The sequence below is a fragment of the Passer domesticus genome, chromosome 5 (assembly GCF_036417665.1).
Source record: "Passer domesticus isolate bPasDom1 chromosome 5, bPasDom1.hap1, whole genome shotgun sequence".
Lineage (NCBI taxonomy): Eukaryota > Metazoa > Chordata > Aves > Passeriformes > Passeridae > Passer > Passer domesticus.
Window position 1 is genome coordinate 8,314,969 of NC_087478.1, and position 12,812 is coordinate 8,327,780.

Sequence of the window (12,812 nt, forward strand, 5' to 3'; positions counted from 1 at the left end):
ACAAAAGCAATTTTCTCTAGACTGTCTGTAAAAGGTCAGCATTGAACACAGAATTGAATAGACCACAAACTCTTCAGGGGATGGTGTTGTTTATTGTTCTGGTGCCATCTGTGACACTAGACATTTTGTCAGTTCTGAACAAATAATAGCGATGGTGAGATGGGAATACTCACGTATTCTGCTGACCAGTTTGTGGGAAATTGTGATTCAGCTGCTAGGAGGCCCAGAAAAGAGTTATTCTTTGAGACTGTTGTAATAAAGGGTACAAAGCAGCATAGTGAGGCTTCTCAACATCTACATATAGCCAAGAAGGATTACAATAGCCTAACATTTTAAAGGCTCTGCCTAAACTGGTTTATAAAATAATTATTTAATAAAACTATATTTTTACCATAAAATTATTACTTCAGACACTAACACAACCTTGAATTTCTTTGTCTGTAGAATCTACAGAAATCTGTAGGAACTACCATTCTATTAAAGCAAGTTAAGAATAGCATTAATAGAGGTCACATGCTGCTATTCATTAATGCATAACAGTGTGGTCATTTGTCACGTAGGCAAGCAACCAGAAATCATTTTAGTCATCTAACTGGGAATTTCCTTAAAAGAACCAGTGAAAGAGAATGTCACTGCAACAATTTTTATCTGATTCTGGTTGTCAGACATACATTGAAATATGTTTATGAATGTAAATATTGTCTTTTTATCCTGCCAATAAACTCTCTATCTCTGTCTTTTGTGAGTTAAATGAGAAACCAAAAATAATACAGAAATACCTCTGAGATGGACTTTGTAGATTAGAAGACTGCTTAATAAGACAATTGTATAGTCATTGCCATGTAAGGAGAAAAAGCTGATTTTCTTGTGTACTTCATTGTAGAAGTCAATGTTCAAAAATATCTTAAATATTTTATAAACAAAAGATTGGCCTTTGAATGATGCCCATATGCACTTTATTGTTTTTTCCTTCACTGGAGTTATTTTTGCCATGGCATCAGAAGTGGTCACCAGGAGCAGTAAAGTGTTCAATGGGAATTTCTCTGTGTAAGACTGAGGAGGAGGAATCATGCCTTTGTTTTGGGCAACAGCACCCCTAGAGCTAAACCTGCCAATACAAAGAAGGGCTTTTAGTGATCTTGTTATAATGATGCATGAAATAAACAATAAACATATTACAGTGCAGTTAGATGCAGAGGAAAAACAAATACAGTGGTGCTAGCTCCTCCTCAATAAGAAAAGTTATTTTTCCACCGTTTTGGTTCGTTTGCATCTGTAATGGTATATATATACACTAGGGATACATTTTTGTGCATTGACAGCATAATTCTAAGCCTCTAACTAAGCAAAATAACTAAGGGAAATTAAAGTATACACAGACACTATACACATAAAAATCCCATTATCTATTAAATTTAATTGCTAAGATAAAAATTCCCATACAGCAGAGCAGTTGCTGAAAAAACATAAAACTCAAGCTTTTTCTGAAGGTGCTGAGATGTATCTTAAAGTAAGGTAAGGATATACACTTTTCAGAATTGTCATCACTTCAAGAAGTGGGTCATCTTTTTGCTGTCATACTCTGTATTTCATCTGTACATAACTGAGTGAAATATTCAGCAGTCCCAACCCTATTAAATTAAGGAGCAGGTAATTCCTGACATGTGGGAGAAACACTCTGTACTTTTCTGGTAATCTGCTGCAGTATTTACAACTTTATCACTTGGTGTGGAGAAAAAGAGATAATTGAAAATAACTTATTTTATTTCATAGCTGTGACAGCTTATAATTAAACATATCAATTACAATAATGACAGGCTGAGATAACTTAGTCTTCCTCAAACACGTACTGAAACTCTTTATTTGAGAAAAAGATAAAATATGGTATTTTCTTTTGCATTGTTCAGAAAACAATTTCATCTTGGTTGAAACTTTAGCAAATAAAAAAAAACATGTGCTTAAACTGAAAAGGTAATCCCTTCCTCCTCCTGTTAACAAAATTCTGTATTCTGCAGGGATTTCTACAGTTTTGTTTTTTAAGGTGATGCTTTAAATTCATCTGAACCAGTTTTTGGGGGTTTCTGTGATCTCTCTTTGGTGGCTAAAAGACACCTTGATGCTTTAGGTCAACTAAATTCTGTGAATCAATTTATTGCTAATGATATAATGCATTGTGCTCCTGATTACTATTACAGAAATGCAGTTTTTAAAACTGGTAGGATTTCATTAATCATTGAGTGGTTTTGTTTGCAATCACATCATATATTGAAATAAACTGTGTTTCTCTGTACCACACTCCTATTGTATCAGACTCCAAACTCAAATCACTACTGTCAAGGAAGGTGTTCTAATTTTAAAGCTAAATTTGTCCATGGACCATTAATATCCATTTGGTTTGCAGCCAATATAGCTTTCCTCCCATATAAGTCATATTTCTGAGATTCATTTCCCTAGCTTAAATTAGCCACATTTTTCTAACCTTTTTTCCCAAAAATCAACCATCTGACTAAGCATTTGTTTGCACATCATTTTTCCACTTGGGGTGGAATCCAAAAATAAGTTTAAGTTCCTAAGTGACATTTTAGACAAAATTTATGTGTAAATTAAGGAAAATGAGACACTATATCTGTAAAAAATATCTGTAAAAACCTCTCTGCATTTTTTCTAATTCTGGATGCCATAGAGGTTTCACTGTGGACCCTGTCTCTGCCAAACTGGCTTCATTTAGACAGTTACCTCCTGTCTGCCTAACACTGTTTGGACAGAGAAGATGTGAGATTTTGGTATTTTATTTTTGTATTTTTTTTCTTCTGCCAGATCTACAGTCTTTGTGGTCATGCCCTGAATATTTATGTTTCACTATCAGTCTATGTGGCATAGGCGGTAACTTTTTTATATGTAGATCCAGCAATTTTAATATTTTTTCTAGAGGTAGGAGATCTAAGTCCTCAGTTTGTGTGGGACTTGAATTTGTAGATCACACATCCCAAAGAAATGCTGAGGACAGAATTCCCATTCTAGATGGAAATGTGACCTCCCCTCTCTGCATTTTATTCAGCCAGGGTCTACCACAGGCAGAGCAACACAGCAAGGAGGATGCACAGACTTGGGTACAGAGCAATTTGTGGATGAATACACATAGCAGACAGATACCAATGAAGAGCTGTTAATATTAACATATTCATCACCTCAGTGAGGCCTTTGGATGGTGTCTGCTGATAAACAGTCACCAGTCAGGTCAGCAAGCAGCAATTTCTCCACCTCCTTGGAACACACCAGCCAACCTTTGCACTTGCTGGGTTGTTAACATCCGCTTCTCTGTATTTTCCTTTTGGCTTTGTGACTCTTCATGTCAGTATATTTCTTCCTGAATTGTTTTCCCTGTGACACTATGTGATTTTATTCTTTTTTTTTTTTTTTTTTTAATATCACCTGGCTTTCTCTAAAATACAATCTCAGCAGCCTTTTTCTCAATAAAACTGAGCTGAGGACTCCCAGCTGTCCTTGAATCAGACACCTGAAACTCTGAGCTGAACCTTACAAGAGTTCCTTCACTCCTTTTATTTGCAGAAAGGACCATTCTGTAGCAAGCAGCGCAGAGCTCTTGCTTGATGACTGAAAAACAGACATTCACAATGCATGTTAGACATATGCCCTTTTCATAATGACATTTGTTTATTACAAAACTGTGTGAGGAGAAAATTGTGACAGAGCTATTTTGTTCTGCCCAGCAATATTGGGTTGTAAGGGTTGCTGAAACGAGGAGAGAGCCGTGGATTCAGGGTATTAAAGCACTTGTAGTGCCAATCATAATGTCTGCAGCCAATTGAGGGACCAAAGGGTGTGAAGAATTCTGTAAAGAACTAAGATTTATCTAGTGAAGACTGCTAAAAGAAGATGATGTCCATTTCCCAAGTCCTAATAAATTTAAGTTGACAGGCTAACTGAAGAGATAGCCTTAGGGAAAAGCTTGCATTCAGGGCATGAGGTTAACTGAGGGAAAGACAAGTCTAAGACTGAGGCATATGACTTCATGGTACAAAACTTGATTTTACAGAGAACCGTTCTGACAGAGAATCAGGAGCTAGAGGCCTGGTGCTATAAGATGATTTTTGTATATTCTCTTGTGACCAAATATCCACATGGTAATAAAAAACTATTATGTGAAACACATAGCTTTGGGAGTAGTATGTGCAATGCTTATACAGCAATCCTGAAAAATAAAGTGGTAAGTAGATGCAGATATAGAAAAATCCAAGAGGACAATGGCAAGGTTCATTAAATCACTGGATATCTGGACAATTCCAGGTTATTTCCCTACTATTACATTCATCATCATGGCAGAGAGGCAAGTCTGAGAGTTCCATCTTTTGGTAAAATTTAATGCATTTTGCCAATATGCTAATCATCAAATTCCTTTTTGCATGTTAATTTCCATTATTTTCCGTTTTAAGAATTCTACCATATGCTCAGCACAAAGCACAGTCCTTGAGTTGCACATATTTACTCCAGGGAAAAGACACTAAATAGAGACGGCAAGCAGTGGAAACAGTGACTGGGTAACTAAACTTAATACTGTTGCTGAAGTTCTTATAGGTATCCAGAGAACTGAGTCTGTGAAGGATTTACAAGAGGGAAAGGGAAGTGATGATGAATCTGAGAAGGAGCATGTGTATGAACAGTGAGCAGGTAGCAGCTGAGATGTGCAAGATGGAATCTGTGTTAACAGCAGAGATATAAGGAGAGCCAAGTGTAGATGTACCCCAAATGTAGATAGATAGAAAAGAAACAAACATACAGACCCTAGAAACTGGGTATAAAGAAATAAAGATAAAATAGGCCAAACAAATGGTACTGCAAGAAGAACATATGAATTTAAAGTATAAATTAACATGTTCATAAAGAATATCTACATAGCAGTAATGTTTTGAACTGTGGATTATTTCATGGCAGAAGCCACTTCATTATGTTTTTATGTAATTAAAGATGGCTAAGGCTAGATTCTGAGAAGCTTAATGCATTTAAGTACTGTCTTATTCTCATGCTGGTTGCTGACTGAAGGTATAGGAGCACAAATAATAATGGCATTTTTTCTGCTTACATTGGGAAATTAGCATTTTCCAGGCTGAATGGATAAAGAAAAATCTACCCCCTTTTTGTGGGTTTAAAATGTTTTCAGCCCTCCAATAAATTTAAAAAAAAAAGTGATGATAATTATTTTGCCAACTTTTTTATATTGATCTTCACAAAATTTATGAGAAAACAATCAAAGCTACTGTGAAAATGGATCTTTTTATCCGTAGTCTTTTTATGCCGTGTTATTTAGTACGTTTAGTCCATTTCAGACTTCTAAGTCCACAGCAGACTTCTAATAATAACATGATGATTTTCTATGGGGCAGATTTGTTTCCTGGAGCATTGCTTCTATTTTCAATTTATAAAAGACAGTACACAACATATGTATGGCTTCCAATACTGTTTTCTAGGAAAAGAGAGGAAACTGAGCTAAGAATTACAGATAATCCCATCTAAAAGAACTATTTGCAAGAAAATTTAGTAATATTTTGCACATTCATTAAAAAAGGAAAATTTTAATTAATTAACTTATAATTAATAGTCTGATACAGAGCCACATTCAGTTTGCATTTGCAAAGGATATAGTAAGTGTTAGGGGAGACAGCTGATTCAGCTGATAAACTTCCTTTATTGGGACAATATTATTGGGTAGTATTATTAAATATTTTTTGTGTCAATTACTAGGACACTCACTAGTTTGGTCATTTCTATAAAAGTAGAATAATAAATACACAAGACAATTTTTTGATGATCTGAATGATAATGTGTATATTTTTGCTTTGCTTGTGCCTGAAACAAAACTTTAAATAGCCTCTCCTTAGTTTCATTTCCATAAAACTAGACCATTTGAGCTGTTCTTACTTAAGATTTTTGTCATATCATCTGTGTTTCTTGTAATTTATATATCACATACAAAAATTGCTGATCAGCTGTTTTTAAATGTAGATTTTATTGCACATTATACACCACTTACCCACCAGTGAAGCTCATATTGCACTACTGAAGTAAACCTTCATTAGCTATTCCAGTATCCAGAAGAGACTGATTTTGTCTTCCTTTTCTTTCCTTTCAGTGCCATTCTGTGCTTAAAATTTTCTTTTGCTATTTTAAAGGAACTATAAACTAAATCCCACTGGAAACAGTGTGATTACTCCTCTCATGTAGTAGCTAGGCAACTGGCAAGGAGATCTTCTGCACAGATAGAAGCACTTGTCCTTTTTCTGATTTTTTGGGAAGAAGAGTAAAAGGAGCCAGTGTGCAGCAGGGATTTTGCAGTAAAGTGAGCAGAGAGGTGATCTTCCTGTTGAGTTACAGCCATAATGAATTTATACAGATACCTATACAAAACCTCAAGAGAGGATTTCCTAAGAGAAACACAGCCATGAGTGGCAGTTGGTTCCTTTTTTCTTAGGCTGGCAAAATTATAGGGACCTCTTGATAGATTATAGTGGCTTTAGGAAGAAATATATGTTAGAAATATGTAAGCAAACTTTGCTTACATATCGGTCATCAATACTTTGAAAAAACGTTGTTGCTGTTTTCACAGTGTCTTTTTATATTTGTTCATCTTGACTTTCTGGAACCTGATATGCTCCATTTCTGGAATGGTGCTGTGGAGCTTCCTGCAAGAGCAGGAGGGAAAAGAAATAACTTACCAGTATGCATAGCATTCAGATGGAAAGAATTCAACTGTATCAGCTGAAAACACTGTATGATTTTATTGTTACTTTTTTCAAATAAGTAACTTCATATGTTTGTTGTGTCACAGGTACAGGAATGGCTGTGCTTAAACTGCCAGACCCAAAGGGCAATGTCAGGACAACTTGGAGATATGGGCAAGGTGCCACTTCTGAAACCAGGCCCTTCACAACCAACATCCAAACCAGCTGCTCCTCCTCAAAAACGGCCTGTGCCTGCTGTCTCACATTCCCCTCAGAAGACTTCCACACCACCCACTCCAGCAGCAGCAAAGCCAAAAGAAGAGCCAGGCGTTCAGAAGGAAGTTCCAAAACTTCAGCAGGGGAGATTGGAAAAAACATTGTCAGCTGATAAAATCCAGCAAGGAATTCAAAAGGAAGATGCAAAACCTAAACAGGGAAAACTTGTCAAGGCACCCTCAGCTGATAAAATCCAGCATGCTTCTCAGAAGGAGGACCCAAGGATTCAGCAAACAAAATTGACAAAGACAGCCTCCTATGACAGAGTTTTACAGGAAGTTCAGAAGGAGGATGAAAAACTTCAAGAAGCAAAGCTGGCAAAAACATCCTCAGCTGATAAAATTTTGCACAGAGTTCAGAAGGAAGACATAAAACTCCAAGAGGCAAAATTGGCAAAGGTACCCTCAGCTGACAAAATTTTACAGGGAATTCAGAAAGAAGACCCAAAACTCCAACAGATGAAAATGGCAAAGGCACTGTCAGCTGACAAAATCCAACTTGCAGCTCAGAGGGAAGATACAAAACTTCAGGAGGTAAAATTGCCAAAGGCAGCTTCAGTTGATAAAATCCAACATGGAACTCAGAAAGATATAAAACTTCAACATGAAAAAATTAAGAAAACTTCATCGGTGGATAAAATCCAAGAGGAAGGTCAAAAAGAAGAAATAAAACTTCAGCGAGGGAAATTGTCAAAGACACCTTCAGCAGATAAAATCCCTGCAACAGCAACTGCAGACCAAAAGATACCCCTAAGCACATTGGAAGAAGATAAAGAAATTGTGCTCCCAGAAGAGAGCACACCACATCCAGAAGACAAAAAGGAAGAAATTACAGCTGAGATTAAAGAGCATGTTGCTGAAGAGAAAGCAGAAGTTGAAGCACCTTATAAGGGACTGCAGGCTAAGGAGCAAGAAGATGTTAAGAAAGAGGACTTGACAACCGGGATTTCACAAGTGGTTTTGAAAGCTGAAAAAGCTCAGGAAGCAGAAATTCCTGTTCAAACAGCATCTTTGCCAGGAACCGACCATGTGGAGGCAGTGCGAGAAAAAATAGTAAGTGTTTTTCTCCCTCCCACTTTCCTTTCTCCATCTTAGAATCTGATCCTTACAGACCCTCTCCTTCCTTTTTTACTGTTATTCTCTTTACAAAATTATTCTAAATGATAAAAGCAATGACTCCCATTTAGTGAAAGTTTCACCAGTTAGTCCTATGCTCTACATGCACATTTCAAGATTACTTGCCTGATGTTAAGTCTCCAGCAGTTAAGCATTTGAAACTAAAGCAAAACTCCTGTTTAATAATCTTTCCAGTATTTCAGATTTATTTACTTTGATCTCTTGACTCTCAGACCTCAAAGGTTAATTGTTGAAGTTGGAATGTTTTCATATTCTCAATCCCAAAAGGGAATAATAGGAGAGAGTAAGGTGTACAGTGCTTTGTAATAACAAAATATAGTATAAATTTCAGGAATACTTTGGGATGCCTGAACATGGTACATGAAAGCATGCAATATTTACATCTTTTTACTATTTACTTGGTTTATGTCATGTAGACAAGTACATTCAGGTAGGGCTCTTGTGGGCTCTCAAATCAGAGAAAAGGGTGAGTTTATGATAGCATGTACCAGAGGTCTATGTTTGAGCTGAAGAGAATGGCATGCACAATTTGTTAAGAAACAAAAAATTAGGGAGTTTTGCATCAGCACTGCAAATTAGGTGCTGATTATCATGTTATGAAAGTAGCATATTATGAGAGTAGGAGTATACTTAGTGAAAGTGTTTAACCTTTGCCAGAATTATGTTTTCAAATAGTCCCAGTCAAAAAGGTCAAGGATTTGGTTGATTTTGTTTTATGTATTTCCTGGTGGTAATTAAGATATCTGGACAGAAAGATATTCTAATTCAGAAATTTTGTTTTGGAAAATACTATTTTTATAAACCAAGTCTCCTGTCTGAAATAAACCCCCTATCACATGTTATGTTTACTGCTCTTGATCATATCAAGAGTTATGGTGTATGATATTATTGAGGGAATCCCCAAATTACGCTTAGAGTAACATAGCCAGAAATCCTACCTTTTGGACCAAACAAAAAGGAGATCTGGGAATATCCTATTTCAAACTGTTCAGCATTAAAAATAAAGAAGGTTGCTCACCTAGCTTGTACTTAGTAAAATTAACTCTGATTTATTTTTAATTTTTCTTTATTGAAGTACATCAGTGTTGTGTGTGCTGTTCATCAAACATTGCCAGACACAGCTCCTCCCAAGAGAGCATGTGATAAATTTAGATATCACACATTGCTTCCATTTCACTAGGTAAAAGGCAACATGTACACATTGAAGAATATAATTTATGTGTATTTCAGGGTACAATCCTATGGAGGATTTCAGCTAGGTGTATTTTTAACTGGGGATGCAAAGGAACAAGGGAAAATCTTTCTGCATTTGACAAATTACTGTCATTTTATATTCAGTTCTGTGAAAATGGTAGTTACTAACTCTTCTAGCTTTCCAATAGTAGCTAAGCAATTTTTGCTATCCTATTTTTACTTTAAAAAAAATAGGCAGCAGTAAGTCCCTGAAGCCATGAAAAGGCTAAAGTTCTGATACAGTACAAATAGTAGAATAATCCATGGGAAATCATGGAAATATAGAATGGTTTGTCTTGGAAAGCATTTTTTTCAGATATTTTGAAATATCTTCAAAAAGTTTTTGAAGAATAGACTGCTCATGTTTTACAGAAACTGACTTTCCCTGAGAAACTATCTTGTAATATTGATTATTGACACGTGCAATAGCAGTTAGCTGTTCTAACAAGGATGCCTAGAAATCTTGGAGGTTTAACACATACAGTTTGTCAGTAGCTAATTGCCACTTTGTAACTCAGAAATTTACACAGAGGTAGTTCAGCATACCTGTATGAGCCCATTATCATGTTCTCAATTGGCATACATTTGAAATGTATTTATTATATATATACCCTTATTACAACCTTCTTTTGATTACTGAGAAATGATCACGTGCTTCAGTTGAGTAACTGGGTAAATAATAACGTTTTGTTGATTGGCACCATTATTCTAACACATGCCACAAAATACAACCCAGAGAGACAGAAAAAGGAGGATAGGAGTTGTCTGTAAACAATTTTTCTGGATACAAATAAAATGTTTCAGTTTGAAAATATAAAATTGAAATGCGCATTATAGAGTTTAGTCAACCATGTTTCTTTTCCACCTTGTGAAACCTTTTTTTTTAATGTAGATTTCTTTATTTCTTCTAAAAACAAACTGACCTTTTAAAAATTATGAGTTCCTTTGCAATATAAAACTTCTGTCCTCTGCAACAAAATATAATCTGGCTACCTATAAATATATTTTTTAAAGCCTTTTTTTTCTTTTAGCCATATTTTTCTTTTAATAAATTTCTGGTTTGGTTTGGTATCTGATAGAACTTTTTCATAGAATGATAGAATCATTAAGGTTGAAAAAGACCTCTAAGATTATGAAGCCCAACCCTTAGGTCAGCACTACCACCTTCACCACTAAAACATGTCCACAAGTACCAATCCAGATGTTTTTTGAACCATAAGCTTTATATTTTCAAATAAGAATAGTAAAAGTGAGGAAGAGTACAAACAAATAATATTTATAAAGCTAAAAGTTCTTATACAAAATAGTGGTATAATGAATTGACCCTGGCATCACAGAAATGCCACTGGAATAGCACAAATACAGATGAAATTAGATAATTTTTAACATTAGTTAAAGAGGCTGCATTTGCTGTTTTTAAAGTCTTTTCCAAACTGCAGCTTTTATAAATCTCCTTCTTCCTTATTTCTCAAGAAGTTTCTCTCGTCGATGACTGTATTAGAGCTAAATTTGTCTAGTATTAAAAACATACAGTGGACAAACTCAGAGGACATGCCATTGAAATATTCAGAAAAGCCCAGTACTTCAACAGTACAGCCCAGTACCAAAGTGCTTCCTAACTGACAAGGAAAAAAAAATATTTTTTATTTAAATGCATTTTTTTCAGTCTCAAAGAGTTGTGGAATATATATATAAATATATATATATATATATATATGTGATCCTTTTCAGCATTGTTTTGGCCATATTTTATCATTCATCTAAAAATCTTATGTTTACAATATGTTTGCAAATCCTTTAAGAACAGATGTAGCTAGTGACAATATCCTAAGTCTCAGACTACACAAAATAGGGAATAAAAGCTCAGAAGCTTTTATTGTAAGTATTGCTTATTGTAAGTTACAAGCATATTGATCTCAAAACATGATACGCTGGATGATTTTTACATCTACCATGGTGGAGGCAATGATACAAAAAATATTAGAATATATGTTCATATTTTGGTAAAATATTTTTCTTTTTAAAAGAAAGTTGGATTTTTCTCATTCTTTTTATTTCTAGTGAGAAATTAAGTTTGTCGTTACTGTAGATAATTTTCTTCTCCTTATTATACCAATAGCAGACTTTCTCACATTCAGTTTCCTGGGATTCAAAGCAGTCATTTATATCATTTACTGAGGTTCAGTACCAGGGTGGGTAACTGCCATCTCCTCTGGTTTGGTCACAGTGTGATAATATCTAATATTAGATATTCGACTCAGCTGCAAGGAGAATGGCTGAAGCTGTTCCATGACCAGTTGTTCTCTGCCTTTGTCTGTGCTTAACTCTTCAGTCGATGCCTTCTGTCTTCTGTGCAACCAACAGTATCACATCATCTTGGAGAACCAGGATCTGAGAGGTTCACTTTCACTAGATGGATGCATTCTGTCCATCAGCTCCTGGGAAACCTTCTGAGCTTGAGCAATGTTTGCATCTTCAGTAGTATTAGTAGCTAATCCAAATTGATCATAATGAGTTTTGTTGGATACGTCTTCATAAGTGTGAACATAATGGTCATAAATGAAAAAATAACAATCAAATGACATAGGTGAAGTTTTAGTGAGGAGCGTGCTATTTATAGAGGGAAAAATCACCTGGTTTTAATGATATGTGTATTTTTGAAACATAGCAAAATAAATTTCCCTTAAGAGTTTTCTTCTTTAATAAAGGGAACAAAAATGTAAATATTATATACAAAACCTGAAATTTTTAATTTTACTTCGTTGCTGACTTTTTGTAAAGACCATACATAATTCCGTCCTTAAGGGCTGCTAGATTTTTCAGAATATTGAGAGCTGTAGGCTTCAAATGGTGATGATGGTGATGCCTTTCAAAGTTGTTGTAAGTACTGCAGGTACCTCCAGGTTAATATATAAATCTCAGCCTTATAATTCAAGAATTCCTTAGAAATGTTTGTTTTCACATTGGATTTTTATTTGTAATGGAATTTGTTGTGAATCAGATATTTGAATTTGCAATATTGGTTATAATGTTGGTAACGTTGATAATATAAACTACAAAAGTAGTTTATCTTCAAAGTATTATCTGATTTTGCAAACAATTTAATAAATCACTCTTGTGAATGATGATTAATTAATAAAATATTAATTAGTATACACTGTAATAATAATATAAATACTTTAATACTAATATAAATATTAGTGTTTGAATGTAGGATTTTGTTCAAAGTGATAGGCCTAAAAGCAAGGACACATAAATGTAAATTAAATCTAAACCTGATTGTTTATAAAAAGGAATATGACTGACTATAAAAAATATTTGGGTTTTGATATTTTGACCCTAAATGTAACTTTAGTGTTAATAAACTTTGAAAATACTTGTAGTTGACACCAACTTGAGAGTAAATGTAATTTAAAATTATAATTAACAT

The 12,812-nt window shown here is 34.8% G+C and overlaps 1 protein-coding gene across 10 annotated transcripts in view; it reads left to right on the forward strand.

The window, feature by feature from the left end:
* PCLO (piccolo presynaptic cytomatrix protein) overlaps window positions 1-12,812 on the forward strand; it is a 322,004-nt gene that overhangs the window by 134,513 nt on the left and 174,679 nt on the right. For all 10 annotated transcript variants that reach the window (XM_064421874.1, XM_064421873.1, XM_064421865.1 and 7 more), the window contains exon 4: window positions 6,845-8,065. In XM_064421874.1, coding sequence (XP_064277944.1) covers window positions 6,845-8,065 — 1,221 coding nt within the window. The remainder of the gene's footprint in view (window positions 1-6,844; window positions 8,066-12,812) is intronic.